Below are 20,764 nucleotides of genomic sequence, written 5' to 3'. Positions count from 1 at the left end.
GTTATGACTTAAATGCACTTACATAGCTATTTTTATCCACAAGCATAAAACTGAAATATAAGTTCCATGAAACAAATGTTACTCATATTATGTGTGTTATGGACTACATGCTTGTGTGTCTCCAAAATTCTTACACTGAAACCCTAACCCTCAATGTGATGGTAACCGGAGGTATGGCCATTGAGAGGGAATTAGGTTTAGATGATGTGGAACCTTGATGACAGGATCAGTGCCATTATAAGAAGAGATCAGAGAGCTAGCTTGCTTGCTTGTGCATGCTCACTCACTCTCTTTCTTCAACATGTGATAATATAGCAAAAAGGTAGCTGTCTGCATATTAAGAAGAGGGCCTTCACCAGACACTGAATTGGTTAGCACCTTGATCTTAAATCTCTCAGCCTCCAGAACTGTGAAAAACAAAAATCTTGTTTAAGCCATCCAATCTATGGTAGTTTGCTATAGCAGCCTAAACTAAGACAATGCATGAGGAACTCTAGAATTTTTTATTCATACTAATTCTTTTCCTTTTCTAAAATTATAGCCATGGCCTACCAAATCGATTTTGTTATCTAACCACTGAGTCATGAAACACACTCACACACACACAAATCACTGATTCAGATAATGGAAATGAATGTTGAGGTTGAGTTTGTACCTATTGCTATATCTTAGGACAGGGTATATGTAATTCTTATTTATGAAATCTGACACTAATTACAAGTGTTCTTGAAAAATCTACATGTAAAGAGAAAGCAGACTGATATACTAAGAATCTTACAGGGAAAAAAATGCTAGGGAGACCACAATTGGGAGGAAAAGTTAAATAGCCCTAAATTTTATTTTCATTAAAACAAAACTATAAAGGCAACCTATTAAATAAAGGTAATATCAATGGCACAACATATTAATTACTCATATATCACCCTTCTATTAAGAGTATCAATTATTGTCATGTAAATTATAGTATTATTTTCTACTATCATCTCTTGTTTACAAAAAAATTCTGGTCTCTTTCCCCACAGATTCTATGATAAACTTACTAATTTGTTTTGCTTTATCATCTGCATACTAAGAGGATTTTTGCATTTCATTGTCTGATCAATGTCCAGTGCCAATTTGATTCTACAATTTAGAATTTTCAACTCCTGCCTTGAGTGTACCTGAATAACTAAGTTGAAAAGAGCTTTGGTTGTTCATAATGAATACATCTTGGAAGGAAAGTTATGACCAACCTAGATAACATATTGAAAAGCAGAGATATTATTTTGCCAACAAAGGTCTGTCTAGTCAAGGCTATGGTTTTTCCAGTGGTCATGTATGGATGTGAGAGGTGGACTGTGTAGAAAGCTGAGCACCAAAGAATTGATGCTTTTGAACTGTGGTGTTGGAGAAGACTCTTGAGAATCCCTTGGACTGCAAGGAGATCCAACCAGTCCATCCTAAAGGAGATCAGTCCTGGGTGTTCATTGGAAGAACTGATGCTGAAGCTGAAACTCCAATACTTTGGCCACCTGATGTGAAGAGCTGACTTCTTGGGAAGGACCTTGATGCTGGGAGGGATTGGGGGCAGGAGGAGAAGGGGATGACAGAGGATGAGATGGCTGGATGGCATCACCGACTCGATGGACATGAGTTTGAGTGAACTCTGAGAGTTGGTGATGGACAGGGAGGCCTAGCGTGCTGTGATTCATGGGGTTGCAAAGAGTCGGACACCACTAGGGACTGAACTGAACTGAACTGAATGAATACATCTAATGTAATAAGTTCCCCAGCTACCCAAAAGTACATCATTCTCATGAAACTTTTCCAAAGCTGAAATGGCATGTGTTAGTTGCTTAGTCATGTCCAAATCTTTGCAACTCCATAGACCGCAGCCCACCAGGCCCCTCTGTCCATGGGATTCTCCAGGCAAGAACACTGGAGTGGGTTGCCTATTCCTTCTCCATAAGGAACTACACAACCTGAAGAAATAATTACAGGCATACCTTACATGAAATGAAAGTTTGGTTCCAGACAACCTCAATAAGGTGAATATTGCAATAAAGCAAGTCACACAAATTTTTTGATTTCCTGGTACATATAAAAATTATGTTTATACTATATTGCAGGCAAGTAAGTGATAATAACATTATGTCTTAAAAAAAGAATGTGTATAATTTAATTTTAAAATACTTTATTGTTAAAAATGCTAACCATCATCTAAGTTTTCAGCAAACTGCAATCTTTTCTTTGGTAGATGGTCTTGCCTTGATGTTGATGGCTGCTGACTAATCAGGGTGAAGGTTGCTAAGAGCAGCAATGGCTACGCTAATTTCTTAAAATAAGACAACAAAGTTTGTCACATTGATCAACTCTTTCTTTCACAAATGATTTCTCTATAACATACAATGCTGTTTTGATAGCATTTCACCCAGGGTAGATCTTCTTTCAAAACTGGAGTCAGTCCTCTCAAACCCTGCAGTTAAGTTTATGTCATCTTCTAATCCTTTGTTGTCATTTCAACAGTATTTATGGAACTATCACCAGGAGTAGATTTCACCTTAGGAAACTACTTTTTTGCTCATTTATAAGAAGCAACTCTTCATCCATTAAAGTTTTATCATGAGATTGTAGCAATTCAGTCACATCTTCAAGCTCCCCTTCTATTTCTAGTTCTCTTGCTATTTTCACCACATCTGCAATTACTTCCTCTACTGAAGTCTTAAATCAGCGTCATATGAGGGCTGGAATCAGCTTCTTCCAAACTCCTGTTAATGTTGATATTTTTACCTCTTTCCATGAATTATTAATATTTTTAATAGCATCTAGAAAGGTGAATCCTTCCAGAGGTTTTCAATTGACTTTTCACAAATTCATCAAAGGAATCACTATTTATGTCAACCGAAGCCTCTCAAAATTTCAAGTCTTAAATAACTAATCTTGAAAGTTGAAATGACTCCTTCATTCACAGGCTGCAGAATGGATGTTGTGTTAGCAAGCATGAAAACAATATTACTATCATTGTAGATTTCTATCAGAACTCCTGGGTGACCAGATGTACTGTCAATGAGTAGTAATATTTTAAAAGAAATCTTTCCTTCTAAGCAGTAGGTTCTAGAGTAGGCTTAAAATATTTAGTAACCATGTTGGAAAGAGATGTGTTGTCATCCAGGATATGTTTTTCCATTTCTAGAGGACAGAGCTGATTTAGCATAATTCTTTTTGCTAGGATTTTCAGAATGGTAGAGCACTGGGTTCTACTTAAAATGAGTAGCTACATTAGCCTCCAACAAGAGTCAGCCTGTGTCTTGGAGTTTTGAAGACAAGTATTACTTTTCTTCTCTAGCTATGAAAGCCCTACATGGCATCTTCTAATAGAAGGCTGTTTTGACTACACTGAAAATCTGTTGTTTAGCATAGTCACCTACATTGCTTATATTAGCGAGGCCTTCTGGATAACTTTCTGCAGCTTCCACATCAGCACTTGCTGCTTCACCTTATAATCTGAAGTTATAGAGACGGCTTCTTTCCTTGAACCAACCTCTGCTGGCTCCAAACTTTTCTCTTGCAGTTTCCTCACCTCTCTCAGCTTCTACAGAACTGAAGTGCCTTCCTCTAGATTAGGCTTCAGTTTAAGGAAATGTTGTGGTTGATTTAATATTCTATCCAGAACACTAAAATTTTCTCTATATCAGCAAAAAGGCTGTTTCACTTTCTTATCATTCCTGTGTTCACTGGAGTAGCACTTCTAATTTACTTCAAGTACTTTTCCTTTGCATTCACAAGTTGGCCAAGGGTTTGGCACAAGAGGACTAGCTTTTGGCCTATCACAGTTTTCAATATAAGTTCCTCACTAAGCTTAATAATTTCTAGCTTTTGATTTGCAGTGAGAAACCTGCAATCCTTCCTTTCATTAGAACACTTAGCAGCTATTGCAAGGTTATTAATTGCTCTATTTCAACAACTGTTGCATCTCAGGGAACAGGAAAACCCAAGGAGAGGGACAGAGATGAGGGAATAGCTGGTTGGTGAGTGAAAGTCGCTCAGTCATGTACAACTCTTTGTGACCCCATGGACTGTACAGTCCATGCAATTCTCCAGGCCAGAATACTGGAGTGGGTAGCTCTTCCCTTCTCCAGGGGATCTTCCCAACCCAGGGATCGATCCCAGGTTTCCCACATTGCATGTGGATTCTTTCCCAGCTGAGCCACCAGGGGGGCCTTGGTTGGTAGAGAAGTCAGAATACACACATTTATATTTTAAGGTCACCATCTTATACGGGCATGATTTGTACCATCCCAAAACAACTGCAATAGTAACATCAAAGCCCACTGATCACCTCAGGTGGTATTTATCCCAGGGATGACAGATGGTTCAACATTTACAAATTACTCAATGTAATATACCACAATGACTGAAGAACAAAAATCATATGGTCATCTCAATAGATACAGAGAAAGCTTTTGACAAAATTCAATATCTGTTAATGATAAAATTTCTCCACAAAGTGGGTACCATTTCTGTGCTTTATTGAGCCCATCATTGCATGAAATGTTCCCTTGGTATCTCTAATTTTCTTGAAGAGATCTCTAGTCTTTCCCATTCTTTGGCTACCTGATGCGAAGAGCTGACTCATTTCAAAAAATCCTGATGCTGGGAAAGATTGAGGGCAGGAGGAGAGGGGACGACAGAGGATGAGATGATTGGATGGCATCACCGACATGATGGACATGGGTTTGGGTAGACTCCAGAAGTTGGTGATGGACAGAGAGGCCTGGCATGCTGCGGTTCATGGGGTTGCAAAGAGTTGGAGTGACTGAACTGAACTGAAAGTGGGTACACAGGGAACATACCTCACATAATAAAGGCCATATACAAAAAGTCTACAGCTATCATCATACTCAATGGTGAAAAGCTGAAAGCATTTCTTCTAAGATCAGGAACAAGACAAGGATACCCACTTTATTCAACACAATACTGGAAGTCTTAGCCATAGACAAGAAAACGAATGAAAAAGAATCCAAACTGGAAGGGAAGAAGTAAAACTGTTACTGTTTGCAGGTAACAAGACACTATACCTAGAAAACCCTAAAATGCCACTAAAAAACTGCTGCTGCTACTGCGCTGCTAAGTTGCTTCAGTCATGTCCAACTCTGTGGCTAGAGCTCATCAGTGAATTCAGTAAAGTCACAGGATACAAAATTAATATACAGAAATCTGTTACATTTCTTTATACTAACAAGGAAATATCAGAGAGAAATTAAGAAAACAATCCCATTTACCACTGCATCAAAAAGAATAAAATACCTAGGAATAAATACACGGAGGTAAGGGAATGACGCTGAAGCTGAAACTCCAGTACTTTGGCCACCTCATGCGAAGAGTTGACTCATTGGAAAAGACTCTGATGCTGGGAGGGATTGAGGGCAGGAGGAGAAGGGGACAACAGAGGATGAGATGGCTGGATGGCATCACTGACTCGATGGACGTGAGTCTGAGTGAACTCCAGGAGTTGGCGATGGACAGGGAGGCCTGGCGTGCTGCAATTCATGGGGTCATAAAGAATCAGACACAACTGAGTGACTGAACTGAACTGAACTGAAAAGCCCTGTAGTTGAAACACTATAACCCTAATAAAAGAAACTGGCTATCTTAAAGTGAGGGGCAGATATACCATGTTCGCTGATTGGAAGAATTAATATTGTTAAAACGGCCACACTACCCAAAACACTCTACAGATTTAATGCAATCCATATCAAAATATCCAAAGTATTTTTCACAGAACTAAAACAAATAATTATAAAATTTGTATGGAACTTCAAAGACCTTAAATAGTCAAAGCAATCCTGAGAGAGAAAAAGAGAGCTAGAGGTATCATGCTCTCTGATTCCAACCTGTACTACAAAGCTACAGTAATCAAAAGAATATGGTACTGGCACAAAAACAGACACATGGATCAAAGGAACAGAGCCAAGAGCCACTCAGGAATAAACTCACACACTTATGGTCAATTAATCTATGACAAACGAGACAGATAAGACTATGCAATGGGGAAAAGATAATCTCTTCAATAAGTGATGCAGGAAAAAACTGAACAGCTACATGTAAAACAAATTAGAATAGCATCTCATATTATATGTAAAAATAAACTAAAAATGGGTTAAAGACCTAAATGTAGGACCAGAAACTATAAAACCCCTGGAGAAACATTTAGGCAGAACATTTTTTGACATAAATTGCAACATTAATTTTTTGGATCTGTCTCCTAAAGCACAGGAAAGAAAAGCAAAAGTAAACAAATGGGACCTAATTAAATTTAAAAACTTTTACAGAGCAAAGGAAACCACTAACCAAAATGAGAAGATAACTTACTGAATGGGAGAAAATATTTGCAAACAATATGACTAAAAAGGGGCTAATATCCAAAGCAAACAGTTCATACAATTCAATATTAAAAAAAAAAAAAACCTGACTAAATAATGGGCAGAAGACCTGAATAGACATTTTTCCAAAGAAGATATACAGGTGGCCAAAAGGCACATGAAAAGATGCTCAACACTGATAATCATCACAGAAATGCAAATCAAAACCATAATGAGATCACCCCACATGTAGCAAAATGGCTATGATCAAGAAGACCACAAATATATGTCAGCAAGGATGTGGAGAAAAAGAACACTGTACACCATTGGTGGGAATGGAAGTTGGTGTAGCCACTGAGAAAAACAGTACAGAGGTTCCTCAGGAAACCAACAGTACAATGACCACATGATATAGCAACTCCACTCCTAAGCATGCAGGAAAAGAAAATGAAAATGCTAATTTGAAACTATACATGCACTGCAATGTTCACAGAAGCATTATTTATGATAGCCAAGATAGGGAAGCATCCTAAATGTCCATCAACAGATGAATGGATAAAGAAGCCATGGCTTATATACACAATGGAATACTACTCAGCCAGAAAAAAGAATGAAATTTTACATTTGCGAGAACACGGATGTATCTAGAGAGTATTAGGATTAGTGAAAAAAGTCAGAGAAAGACAAATACTATATGTTATCACTTATATATGGAATCTAAAAAGTAAAACAAATGAATAAATATAACAAAATAGAAACAGATGCAAATATATAGAGGACAAACTAGTTGTTACCAATGGGATAGGGAAGTGGGGAGGGACACCATAGAAAGACAGGGTTAAGATATACAAACTACTGTGCATAAAATAAACTACAAGGATATATTATATAGCACAGGGAATATAGCCAATATTTTATAATAACTTTGAATGGAGTATAACCAATAAAAATGTTGAATCACTATGTTATGTATCCCAAAATAATACTGTAAATCAACTATACCTAAAAAAAGATAATTGATCAGATAATTAACAGAGGACATAATTTCATGCATAAGGATTCTATAGTCACTCTGCATCACACAAACTTCTAATGAACTGTTTTAAAAACATAGTTTAATTTTAAAAATTTAATTTTAAGGTAACTTTCAATAAATATGAAAATGATACTGATATTTTACTGATCAGATTAGAATAAAAATCTTTATCTTGTTTTTGACTTTAATAAGAATTTTGTAAATTTACCTTCATTGTGTAAAATTTCATTTATGACTAAAGTTTGTATGTATATAATGTAAATTCATAAATAATAAGATGAATTTGCAGTCGGGCAAATACTTTCACTCAGTTTATAATTTAATCTAGACTTTAAATATATGTTTCAAGCCAGAAATAATAAAATCATCTTGAGTCCAAATCCACTGAAATGTACAAGAGTGAACCAAATTGTGAAGTGTGGACTCTGGGTAATTATATTATGGATGCAGGCCCATCAGCTGTAACAAATGTAACACCTGCAAGGGGATGTTGGTTGTGAAGAGGCTACATGCATGTTTGGAGTCAGAAAGTATATGGGAGATTCTGTACTTTCTCTCAATTTTGCTCTGAACCAAAAAATTGCTCTAAAATTATTAATACAGTCTTGATTTAAAAAATTAAGCCAATAAAACAATATTCTTGACTTTCTCAAGCTATTAAGACACTTTTTGCTAATACTGCTACAGACTATAACTTGCTCATTTTACAACTCTCAAACAGCAGGAAGAGGCATAAAAGAAGCTTCTTGGGTTTGTACCATTTTAGTACATTATTGCATAGTTGGCAGAGTCTTAGATACAAAGGAGAAAATCAAGATTTCTTAGGATTTTAAAAATTCTTCTGAACTCATCTATAGAAATATGAAAAGAAGCTGTTTTTAAAACAGAGTAGGTATTTTTAAAATGAGAATGGTATGCAGAAATTGATGAAATTTCAAAGTGATTAATTCTATTTCTTTATATATTTAAATGTATATATTATGATTTAGAGAAATAAAGTAGCGCATATTATAAATTTAAATCATTTTCAGAATCTAACATATATAGCCTTCTCTATAATCATATATTCAATAAGCTATGAACATTTATAAGTCATTTGTGCTACTTGTCTACTTGGACTAATTTTAAGTTCTATTAACAGTTAAAACAAGGCTTTCCTGGTGACTCAGTGGTAAAGAATCTGCCTGCCAATATAGGAGATGCGAGTTTGATTCATGGGTTGGGAAGATCCCCTAGAGAAGGAAGTGGCAACCCAGTCAAGCATTATTGCCTGGGAAATCCCATGGACAGAGGAGCCTGGCGGGCTACAGTCCATGAGGTCAGCAAGAGTCGGGCACAACTTAGCAACTAAACAACAGTAAAACCATGTATTAAACCTAACTATTCATAATCAGACATTCCTCCATTATAATGCCTCTTACCTTCTTATTCTTGGTCTTTTTCTTTTTCTTTGGTTTACTCTTAACCTGATAGGTAAGAAATACATCTATTTAATATGCAATTCAAACTGCACAATGGATTATTTTGCAAAATATATTTCCTCTAACCACTTGGAATTTTATCTTCTAAAATAGATCATAGTTTCCACTAGATTCTATGGAACATTAGTGTCATTTTAATTTCAATCTCAGTTTTCTGCTTGAGAAATCACTGATGTATAAAGGAACAATACATAACATCGATGAGTAGGCTACTGAAGAGAGCTCAGAGGTCTTCACTTGCACATGTGCATGTATGACTAACAAAGGTGTGTGTGTGTGCATATATGACTAACAAAGAAGGCACCTTAAAAAAATCAACATATTCAGGTCCATAAGATGAAAAACCAAGCCTAAAAAGAATTTAGTGACCACATATTAACTGCTACCACCTATCTATAAAGAAATACATCCTAGATGATTTTAATTCTACCTCTGTGTAAACAGTATTGAAATATCCCTGTTTTCTCTTCCTTTCTCTCTCCTTCTATTCCCTACTATGCTTTCTTCTACTTTCTGCTAACCTTCCACATTCACTCTACCACTTAGGATGAAGAAACATGCTCAGAAATCTAGCACAGTGCCTGGCACGCAGTAAGTGTTCAATAAATGCTGACAAACATACATGATTAAGGCAGGGAAGACTGTAGAAGAAAGTACTGGGAAAATTCCAATTCAAGCTCTGTATAAACAGTATGATAATATAAAGTAAGACTATCTGGGATGCTTTAAAAACAGAACATGTAACAAACTAAAAGCCTTGATTAAGTTCTTCTAATTCATATATTAATGAGAGCTTATACTTCCTGGAGGTCTTTAATAGATTCTGTTGAAGATTCACTCAGTATCGATGCCCCATCTTTATTCATTTCTGCTAACTGTATTTCAGGGATTGACTTCACATTTATATTGTACTCCATAAGAGGTGGACTTAGTTCTTCTTCATTTTGTAACTCTTCTACTTCAATACCTAAATATTAAAACCAAAACACTCAAAATCTGTATGCACATAATTTTAGCTTTATCAGTATTTTAAATATATTTACTCCTCCCATAACACCATCCCAGAAAAAAAAATAGAAAACATCTTACTCTATTCAAGTACTAAATGAAAATAAAATGTCTATTTATCAATGACCAAATAATAATAGGTACATATAGTAGCCTGAAACCAATCAGTATGAACACAGTCCTAAGATATTTTACTTTTATCTTAAGAAGACTATAGATATTAGATAATCTAGAACTTAAGTCAACCCTAAATATAAGCTTTTGAGTATCCTGACACTGACCCTGTTAACACTGCAACTAGTATTATTTTAGGGCATAAATTTGAAACATAAAAAAAGAAGGAAAAGTTCTATTTATTTTTTTCCTTTTTCCTTCTTTTTCATAACCAAAGGTTGTTAAAGGGTATCAGCCCCCTATTATGTAACTTCTTCTTTGACACCATGCTCCTTGACTGTGCTCCAGAGATCAACCTCTAAACATGTAAACTTCGTTTGACTCATCACAATAGGTTCAAACAAAAGCCATGGTGTTCCTTTCTTAAGTATAATTTTAGTTGCAGAATTTGAATTACATTTAAAAAAACCAACAGCACATAAATGAAAATCAAATAATTAGCAACTCATTACCTGGCAAAAAGAATATAGCTTAACAATGGGTAGTTAACCAAATAAAAGCTACATAAGCTAACGAGTAGCATATATGATCAGGTAGAGCAAGCAAATAAGCATTTTTGCCTGTTGAAGTGTCCTTTGTGTCAAAAGTTAAAATACTCTGTTAGGGTAAACCCCAGGGCACATGTACTAAGAGAAAGGCAGAGTTAAAAGGCTCATACTAGATTCAGTTGATCAGTAGTGATTTGATTATATAATTTTCCAAACTTTTAGTAAACACAGTTTATCATATAGTTTATTTGACAAAGTAAAAATCTACAGGTGCCCCTTAGCTACACAGGGTTGAAAAGTCACTTAGGTATTTGGTTTTTAAACATACTTACGTTGACTGCCGGTTATTGACTGTAGAGCAATTCCTACGATACATAAAGAAAAATTTTAGATGTATAATTGAAAATGCAACCAACAAATATCAGACCAAGAAAAACCAGAAAATAAAGTTTTATATTGCACCAATAAATATTTTAGTTTTATTTTAGTTTTAAATAAAACTAAAAATAACCAACTTCACTCATGAATCCAGTTTAAACAAAGTATAATTTTTATATTAAAACATAAACTTTATGTTAGAACATATAGCTTATCTAATCCATGATTAGAGAAAGAGAAGTTAAAACAAAAATAGTTCATAATAATGTCTAGAACACCAGTACTTTAAACCAAGAAGCAAATTCTTACAATTGACAGTCTAAGGTCATGAAGTAATAATAGGTAATTATGAAGCAAATCACCATTGTAAGTTTGAGCCTTTTTTTAAGCAAAATCCTGATAAGCAGTCCCTCTCCTTACCCATTAGTATTTATTAAGCACCTATGATATATGAGGCTGTATTAGGCTCTAGAGTTTGAAAGGTGAAGAAAATAGATAACCTTCATAGAGAGTTAGTGGAGACAATGGATATTAATCAGATACACAAATGAAAACTACAAGTGTAGTAACTACTAGGGAAGAATTATAAGATTCTAGGAAAGCCTCTATTAAGGAGACTTGACCAGTAAGCTCTTCAGACTTCCACAGTGAGAACTGAAATACCTTGAATTTATTGCTCAAAGCTCTTTCCCAAATATTACCTTCATTCTCATGAAATTTTGTTATTTAAAATCTTAACAGAGTAAATGCAAAAAAGAAAAGCCTTTAATTTATAAGTTAATTTACAAGTCAAGGGTTCTTGCCTGACTTTCTTGTATAATCAAACTCAGCATTCTCTTCTTTCATGTTCAAGGACAACTCTTAAAGGTTAAGCAGGAAAACACAATGATATCCCAGAGCCTTAGCTAAAGGACTGGGATGGGGTCTAGCAATTATCTCTGAAGAAAATCTGGACCAGGTCAACAATTACTAGACTTGGAAAGTTGTATGTTTAAATAGCATCAGTGTAATCATCAGTTGCTCACCAGGTAGTATGACTAATAACTTGGGACCAGGAAAATGCAGCCAGAATAGCAGAGTGAGGGTTTCAGTGATGCTGAAATACCTTCGCCTTTACCTTCCATGACAGCTGAGAAGCTATCCCGGAATGTGGAAAGGTGGTCTGAAGTCTCCCATAATGGATAATGTCTGAGCATGGCCACTGTTGACTTTAGACACCTTGCATAAATGTTATCTGATTTTTAAAATTACCTATGACCAATGGAGAGCTAAACCTCTAAACTAAAAGTCATAGTTCTGATAGAAAGGTGAAACATGCACTCATGGTATTTAAAATAGCATTCTTGAAACACGCAGTACCTGTATTTCACAGTTTTAGGCATCCTTAATTTTGTAGAAGCAATAAAACTCCTCTACTTAAAAATCTTCAACAATTCCTTTATGAAAACGCAAACTCCTCAGCATGGCAAGAGAAATCCTCTTGAATTTATTCCATGAACTCTCCCCTACGTTAAACTCAATACTGCCAACCTTTTTGTTCCTTGAATTATATTTCTATGTTTCTATACCTTTGTTCTTGTTTCCTTCTGAAACATCCTTATCCATCTTCTTCATTTGGCTAACTTTTACATTTAAGAATTCCTAAGATATTATATTCTCCAGAAAGCCTTTTTGGATTCTCTTAGACTATAATTTCCCATGGTGTTTTGAAAACATCTCTAGCACTGTAATTACTGTTAATGTCTTGATGAATCTATTCTCTCAAGAATGTGAGCTCACTGCATCTCCTGGCCTTAGCAGTGTGTCTGACACGTAGCAGACACTCAGTGCAGGTTTACTAGCTTAGGTAAATAACTAGTTTGTACCTTGTTGATAGCAGGATAGCATCCTCTGGATGATTTCTGGTACGGGTATGCCTAGGTAGATGGACAGCTGATGGTAATCAAGGGAGATATTCTCAATGGGGTTCTCCTTCACTTTGTCAATATCTTCTTTCTTCATCCCAAGGCGCAGAAGAATATCTGAAACTTTTTTCCAAATTGAATTGAATTGTGACTCAGTGAGACCATTCATCAAAATCTCACTAAGGAGGATATCCCTGTATTTGCACAGCCTCAAGACGTCTGCAGACTTAGAGAGATCAGAAGGTGGTGGTTCCATATTCCAGCCTTTTTTGGGTGCAGGGAACACATTCAAATGTTTTATGAGAGCTAATAGGAGATATAAGTCAAACTGTTTGGACTGTGGTAGCTCCTTGTTTGGGGGATAAAGCAGATGCCATGCTCCACCCAAAGGGTGATTGGTCCAAAGATGGTTGTAGTAGGGCTCCAGTACATTCTTGTGTATAAGAAGCTCTTTTCTCAAAAGAGGGGGTGGCAGAGCCTCATCAAATATTTGCCGAACAATGTCAGTACCAGAAACAATAATTATATGAAGCAGATGATAGAAATAATTATAATCAAGTTTGAAGATAGGCATTTCATCTGAAAATGAATTTTGAGAAGTCAAAAGATCCCACATTAATGTTCTTTTTCTATGTGGTTTCAGGTATTACATCCTAAGTTCATGTAGGACAGGCACTATTCCAAAAGAATTAAGTATATAGTACAGAGCTTTGCCACAGCCAGTGCCCGATAAGCATGCTGCTATCTGTCTAGCTGTCAAAAAGTCAAAACAAAAACAGTATGTTCCAAGCAAAAGAAATCACAAAAACTCATCACCATAAAAGCCTTTCAACCATTCAGTGTTTTGTTCAAATAATTCATCTGTGGCCACCAAATGGCATAAAAGTATTAGGCCTTTGAATATTTTGAAGACTGTCAAGAATGGTAACTGCCAGTGTTTAATTATACTTCATTTAGGCAATTATGTTTTACCTTAATCAGCATTGTCCAATAAAATTTTCTGTGGTGAAAATATTTTAAATTTCTGCTGTCCACTATCCACTGAGAGTGGAAATGCTGCTTGTCTGACATAGGAATTGAATTTGAAATTTTACCTAATTTTAACAAGTTTAAATTTAAATAGCCACATATGGCTAGTGGCTACCTTATTAGAAAATGCAGAACTATATTAAGAAATATAAAGTGATTTAATGCCTTGCTCCTCAAAGTATAGTCCATTGACCAGCAACAGCAACTTCCACATGGGAGCTGGCTAGAAATATAGACTCTCAGGTCTTACCCCAGAGTTACTGAAATGGCACCTACAGCACCTATAATTTAACAAAATCACAGATAATTCAAACATATATTAAAGTTTGAGACACACCAATCTAATGAACCTCTTACTCCTATCTTACCCCAAAAATAAACTAATCATTAAGTAGGTGTTTCATCAATGAAATGAAATAAGGCATGAGACTGAACTATTTGGTATTTTTCTCTGGTTTAGTAGCACCTCCAAATGATGAAAGCAGACTGAGATGAATTAGAAAGTAATAAGAATTTGGTATATGACAGTATATTGTTAAACTAATAAAGTATTTATCATAAAATGTAGCTTTATGGTTTTATCCTTAATGAGTGTGTGTTTCAAAAGATTTTCAACGTAATATATTCTTGCTTGATATACTTGACATAAACTGTGGAGGCAAGCAAGGTTACAAAGCAAATGACTCAAGGAACTTTCCCTGGGCTGCCAAATAAGAAGCTAGCTAGAATCAGGGACATCCCCAAACAAGAAGGAATGCCACCAGACTACACTTCCCTGGAGCCAGGAGACCTTAAGGTCTCCAAACGCTGAGCAGCTGTCATTTGCTAGCACCCTCCTGAAGAGGTGGCACCATTTGGACTTTGAGCCCAAAATGTTCATTCTTTCCATTTCACCCTTTTAACAGGGAATGCAGCAAAGAAGGAGAGGTTGGTAAGGAAGATCAGATGAAGCTCAATCTGTATAGCCACAGTTATGCACTACCTCTCTGTAGAGGCAAGGTAATGTGATATCCATACACCTGATATTTCTGTCAGTGAATTCTAGCCTAGACCGACTGATGCTTGTTAGTATAAACCCAAGCCCATGAATGACAAACACAAATAAACATACGGTTGTTAATGGCATGATACTTTACACAGAAAGTCAAAATTTTTAACACAATTTTTAATAGCAGACATATGAAAGTAAAATATACCTTTTGTACCAAATTTTAAACTGATCTTCGGTCTTATATCAGTATCAGTTATTTTCAAAGACATCAACTTTTTATAGCTGCAATTGGAAAAAAATAAGTTAAAAAAGTCAGTGAAGATTTTTGATATCAGCATGGCTAAGTCAGTGCACACTTTCTTCTTCTACTCCTGGAAATAATTTAAAAGCAAAGGAGAAAACTGAATGAACAAATAAAAACACCAACAATAACAACCCTACAAGGCCATTTGCACTGGAATTCAGAGGCAAGTAGAATTGTTCGATTTCATACAAAAAGAATCACATGACTAGCTTGTTTGCCAGAAGACTGTATGGTAGCAAAAAAATAAAAGTCTTTGCATTGTAAAAAGTCAGCAAACCTGGAAGTCCTCCCACATCCTCTTCCACCACAGAATCTTCTTACCAATAACTATTCTAAAAAAAACTCATTTAATTACTGCATGCATGCTTAGTCGCTCAGTCGTGTCTGACTCTTTGCAACCCTTTGGACTGTAGCCCACCAAGCTGCTCTGTCCATGAGATTTTTCAGGCAGGAATATTGGAATGGGTTGCCATTTCCTCTTTGATTCCCCAACTAGGGATCGAACTTGTATCTCCTGCATCACTGGCAGATTCTCTACCACTGAGCCACTGGGGAAGTCCCCCTTTTAATGACTAGTGATTAAAAGAGACACAGAGAAAGAAACTGGCATAGTGTCAATACAAATAACTAGAAAAAAAATGAAAGAAAAGTAGCAAGATTTATTAAATAGACTAAGTAAATGCTGCCATGAAACAGATGAAAAAACTTGGCACTTGATATTGAAAAGAACTCTCCCACAGAAAACAATACCAAAAAAAGAAAAAAAAAGGCAACACTAGAATGTACACTTAGCTTAAAGGACAGAGATGTTGGTGGTGGTCGTTACTGATTTTATCTCCAGCACCAGCATAACACTGCCAATCATCTGCTGCATTGAAAACATTTTAAACTCTAACAATATATAGTAACAGCAAAGACACTGAGTAAAAGGAATTCTACATTGCCAGCAAGAGTGTAAACTGGTAAAACCACTGTGGGAAACAGTTCAGCAAAATCTAGTAAAGCTGAAGATATGAATAGATGGCCTAGCAATTATACCCCTAGGAATACACTCTGGAGAATTTTTTGCACACATATACCTGGAGACATATATAAGAATGGTCATCATAGAACTGTTGTTACAGTCTAAAACTGGAAATAACCCATGTATCTATCAATGGTAGAACAACTAAAGTAGTATAGCTATAAATGTCTCCACGGGATTCTCCAGGCAAGAATACTGGAACAGCTTGCTATTTCCTTCTCCACAGGATCTTCCCAACCCAGCAATCGAACCCAGGCCTCCAGTACTGCAGGCAAATTCTTTACCAACTGAGCTATGAAGGAAGCCCCATAGCTATAAATGAAATAGACCAAAGAAATGAAAAACTGTAATAGGAAAAAAATTTCAATGTCTATTTAAAAGCATAAAAATGAGTGTTCAAATGTATATAAAGTTCAAAACAGAAAAAAATAAACTATACTTATAAGCAACAGTATATTATGGAATTTAGGAAATATGTAGAAGTAAAATATATGATCCACAAAAATGGGAAGAAATCAGACTATATTATTGTAATGCTCATATACTATATATGATACATTATTTAAAAATAGATTTTTAAAGGTTAAAAATGTGTATATCATAACATTGTAAATCAATTATATTGCAATAAAATAATTTAAAATGTGTATCATAGGTTTCAGAGCAGTCACTTAATATAATATAACAAAAATAAATATAATAAATATAACAAAAAAAACTGCTATCAGGAAACAGAAAATAAGGGCAGGTGGGAAAAATTGAAAACAACCAAGAATATGGTAGATTTAAATCCAACACAATCAAGAATTACAGCAAATGTATGTGGAAATGATAATCTAATTTAAAGACAGACATTGTCAAGCTGGATATAAAAAAAAAAAAACAAGACCTATGTTATCTGTAAGAAACCCTCTTTAAAGGTAAAAATATATATGTGCTGTGTGTTAAGTCACTTCAGTCATGTTCAAATCTTTGCTACCCTATGGACTGTAGCCTGCCAGGCTCCTCTATCCATGGGATTATATAAATTGAAGTAAATAGTTGCAAAAAGCTATGCCACACAAACACTAACTAAAAGCTGGAATAGTTATGCAAATATCAGATAATAAACTTAAAGCAAAAATATTATCAGGGATAATCAGGGATATCCTTTTACATAAGGATAAAGGACTCAAATCATCAAGAAAAAAAGAAAGTAACCCTATATATGTGTGTAGTAGTTAATGAAAAGAGTTTAAAAATATACAAATAGGCAATAGAAAAAGACAATATATAGACATCAAACTTCAACATTTCCCTCTTAGTAATTGATAGAAAAAGTAAACAGATAATCAGTAGTGATATAGAAACACTGAAACAAAACTAATAAATCAACTTGGTATATTAATAGAACATGGTACTAAACAAAGGCAGATATAGTTCAAATGAACATGAGACACTTATCAAAATATACAATAGTTAAGTGTCATAAAAGAAATCTCCACAATTTTTAAGGCTATAATGCTTGCAAATACATTCTGTGACCACAGGGAATGAGATTGGGATTCATATCTAGAAACATAGCTGAAATATCCCCAAATATTTGGCAATTACACAACACACTTCCATAGTTATACACATACACAATTAGAAGATAATCTGAGTTGAAAAACCTAAAAACAACTTACAGATTAAAATGGATGGGACACAGCACAAGCGGTGATGCTAAAGGAAAGCTGGTTTATAAAGAAAAAAAAAGTCACAAATGAATCATGAAAGCTTTCATATTAAAAAATTAGAAAAATGTGAGAAAGCTGAACCCAAAGCAAGCAGAAGCAAGGATGTATAACAAAGGTAAAAACAGAAAACAATGAACTGAAAACAGAAAAATATTAGAGAAAATCAATGAAATGAACTGATTCTTTGAAAGGATCAACAAAATTGATAAACTTCTAGTCATAATGATCAAGCAAAAAAAGACACAAATTTCCAACATCAGAAATGAAAAGGGCGACATCATTGTAGAATCTACAGACATTAAAAAGGGATCATATGGGAATATTATAAATAACTTTATGCAAACATACATAACTTGAATGAAACTGACAAATTCCTTGAAAAAGACAAACTATCACAGCTCATTCAAGAAAAAATAATCTTAATAGCCATGTATCTCTTACATAGAACAACTATACAAAAAAGATTTTCATGACCCAGATAACCACAATGGTGTGATCACTCACCTAGAACCAGACATCCTGGAATGTAAAATCAAGTAAGACTTAAGAAGCGTCACTACTAACAAAGCTAGAGGAGGTGATGGAATTTCAGTTGAGCTACTTCAAATCCTGAAAGATGATGCTGTGAAACTGTTGCATGCAATATGCCAGCAGATTTGGAAAACTCAGCAGTGGCCACAGGACTGGAAAACGTCAGTTTTCATTCCAATCCCAAAGAAAAGCAGTGACAAAGAATGCTTAAACTACCACACAATTGCATTCATCTCACATGCAAGTAAAGTAATGCTCAAAATTCTTCAAGCCAGGCTTCAACAGTACGTGAACTGTGAACTTCCAGATGTTCCAGCTGGATTTAGAAAACGCAGAGGAACCAGAGATCAAATTACCAACACTGCTGGATCATTGAGTTCCAGAAAAACATCTACTTCTGCTTCATTGACTATACCAAAGCCTTTGACTGTGTGGATCACAATAAACTGTGGAAAATTCTAAAACAGATGGGAATACCAGACCACCTGACCTGCCTCTTGAAAAACCTATATGCAGGTCCTGAAGCCACAATTAGAACTGGACATGGAACAACAGACTGGTTCCAAATTGGGAAAGGAGTACTTCAAGGCTGTATATTGTCATCCTGCTTATTTAACTTATATGCAGAGTACATCATGAGAAACGCTGGGCTGGAGGAAGCACAAGCTGGAATCAACATTGCTGAGAGAAATATCAATAACCTCAGATATGCAGATGACACCACCTTTATGGCAGAAAGTGAAGAACTAAAGAGCCTCTTGATGAAAGTGAAAGAGGAGAATGAAAAAGTTGGCTTAAAACTCAACATTCAGAAAACTAAGATCATGGCATCTGGTCCCATCACTTCATGGCAAATAGGTGGAAAGTGACAGATTTCCACTTCTTGGGCTCTAAAATTACTGCAGACGGTGACTCTAGCCATGAAATTAAAAGACACTTGCTCCTTGGAAGAAAAGTTATGACCCACCTAGACAGCATACTAAAAAGCAGAGACATTACTTTGCCAACCAAGATCCATCTAGTCAAAGCTATGGTTTTTCCAGTAGTCATGTATGGATGTGAGAGTTGGAGTATAAAGAAAGCTGAGTGCTGAAGAATTGATGCTTTTGAACTGTGGTGTTGGAAAAGACTCTTGAGAGTCCTTTGGACTGCAAGGAGATCCAACCAGTCCATCCTAAGGGAAATCAGTCCTGAATATTCATTGGAAGGACTGATGCTGAAGCTGAAACTCCAATACTTTAGCCACCTGATGCAAAGAACTGACTCATTTGTAAAGACCCTGATGCTGGTAAAGATTGAAGGCAGGAGGAGAAGGAGACAACAGAGGATGAGATGGTTACTGAGTCAATGGACATGATTTTGAGTAAACTCCGGGAGTTGGTAATGGACAGGGAGGCCTGGCATGCTGCAGTCCATGGCATCTCAAAGAGTCAGACACGACTGAGTGACTGAACTAAACTGATCTCTTAAAAAAATTTAATTAATATGTAAAAGAAAATTCCACAAAGAAAATTCCAGTCCAGATGGCTTCTCGAGTAAGCATTCAAAACATTTATAAAATTGTTGTTGTCCAGCCACCCAGTTGTACCTGACTCTTTGCGACCCCATGGACTGCAGCAGGCCAGGCCTCCCTGTCCCTCACCATCTCCCAGAGTTTGCCCAAGTTCATACTCATTGCATCGGTGATGCCGTCCAGCCATCTCATCCTCTGCCACTTTCTTCTTCTGCCTTCAATCTTTCCCAGCATCAGGGACTTTTCCAATGAGTCGTCTGTTCACCTCAGACGACCAAAATACTGGAGCTTCAGCGTCAGCATCAGTCCTTCCGGTGAATATTCAGGGTTAATCTCCCTTAAGATTGACTGGTTTGATTTCCTTGCCATCCAAGGGACTTCTGGAAGTCTTCTAAAGCACCACAGTTAAAAGGCATCAATCAGTGTTCTGCCTTCTTTACAGTCTTGTTCTCAGAACCATATGTGACCACTGGGAAGACCACACCCTTGACTATACGGACCGTTGTCAGCAGAGTAATGTCTCTGCTTTTCAACACACTGTCTAGGTTTGTCATTACTTTCCTGCCAAGAAGCAACTATCTTCTGATTTCATGGCTGCAGTCACTGTCCACAGTGATTTTGGATCCCAAGAAAAGGAAATCTGTCACTACTTCCACCTTTTTCCCCTTCTATTTGCCATGCAGTAATGGGGTTGGATGCCATGATGTTAGTTTTCTTAATATTTAGTTTTAAGCTGGCTTTTTCAGTCTCCTCCTTCATCGTCATCTAGAGGCTCTTTAGTTCGTCTTTGCTTCCTGCCATTAGAGTGGTGTCATCCACATATCTGAGATTGTTGGTGTTTCTC

At 36.0% G+C, this 20,764-nt stretch overlaps 1 protein-coding gene across 4 annotated transcripts in view; it reads right to left on the bottom strand.

Annotated features, from left to right (window-relative positions):
* The window catches only part of DZIP3 (DAZ interacting zinc finger protein 3), a 116,325-nt gene that overhangs the window by 32,357 nt on the left and 63,204 nt on the right, over positions 1–20,764 (bottom strand). For 3 of the 4 annotated variants that reach the window (XM_018063563.1, XM_018063598.1, XM_018063670.1), the window contains 5 exons: positions 15,036–15,112; positions 12,772–13,389; positions 10,861–10,893; positions 9,659–9,825; positions 8,799–8,843 (listed from right to left, as the gene is read on the bottom strand). In XM_018063563.1, coding sequence (XP_017919052.1) covers positions 8,799–8,843; positions 9,659–9,825; positions 10,861–10,893; positions 12,772–13,389; positions 15,036–15,112 — 940 coding nt within the window. The remainder of the gene's footprint in view (positions 1–8,798; positions 8,844–9,658; positions 9,826–10,860; positions 10,894–12,771; positions 13,390–15,035; positions 15,113–20,764) is intronic. The other variant, XM_018063737.1, reaches the window with a different exon arrangement.

This window comes from Capra hircus, chromosome 1 (assembly GCF_001704415.2).
Source record: "Capra hircus breed San Clemente chromosome 1, ASM170441v1, whole genome shotgun sequence".
NCBI lineage: Eukaryota > Metazoa > Chordata > Mammalia > Artiodactyla > Bovidae > Capra > Capra hircus.
The sequence above is the reverse complement of the archived record's forward strand: the minus strand, read 5'-3'. Positions and strand labels throughout refer to the sequence as shown.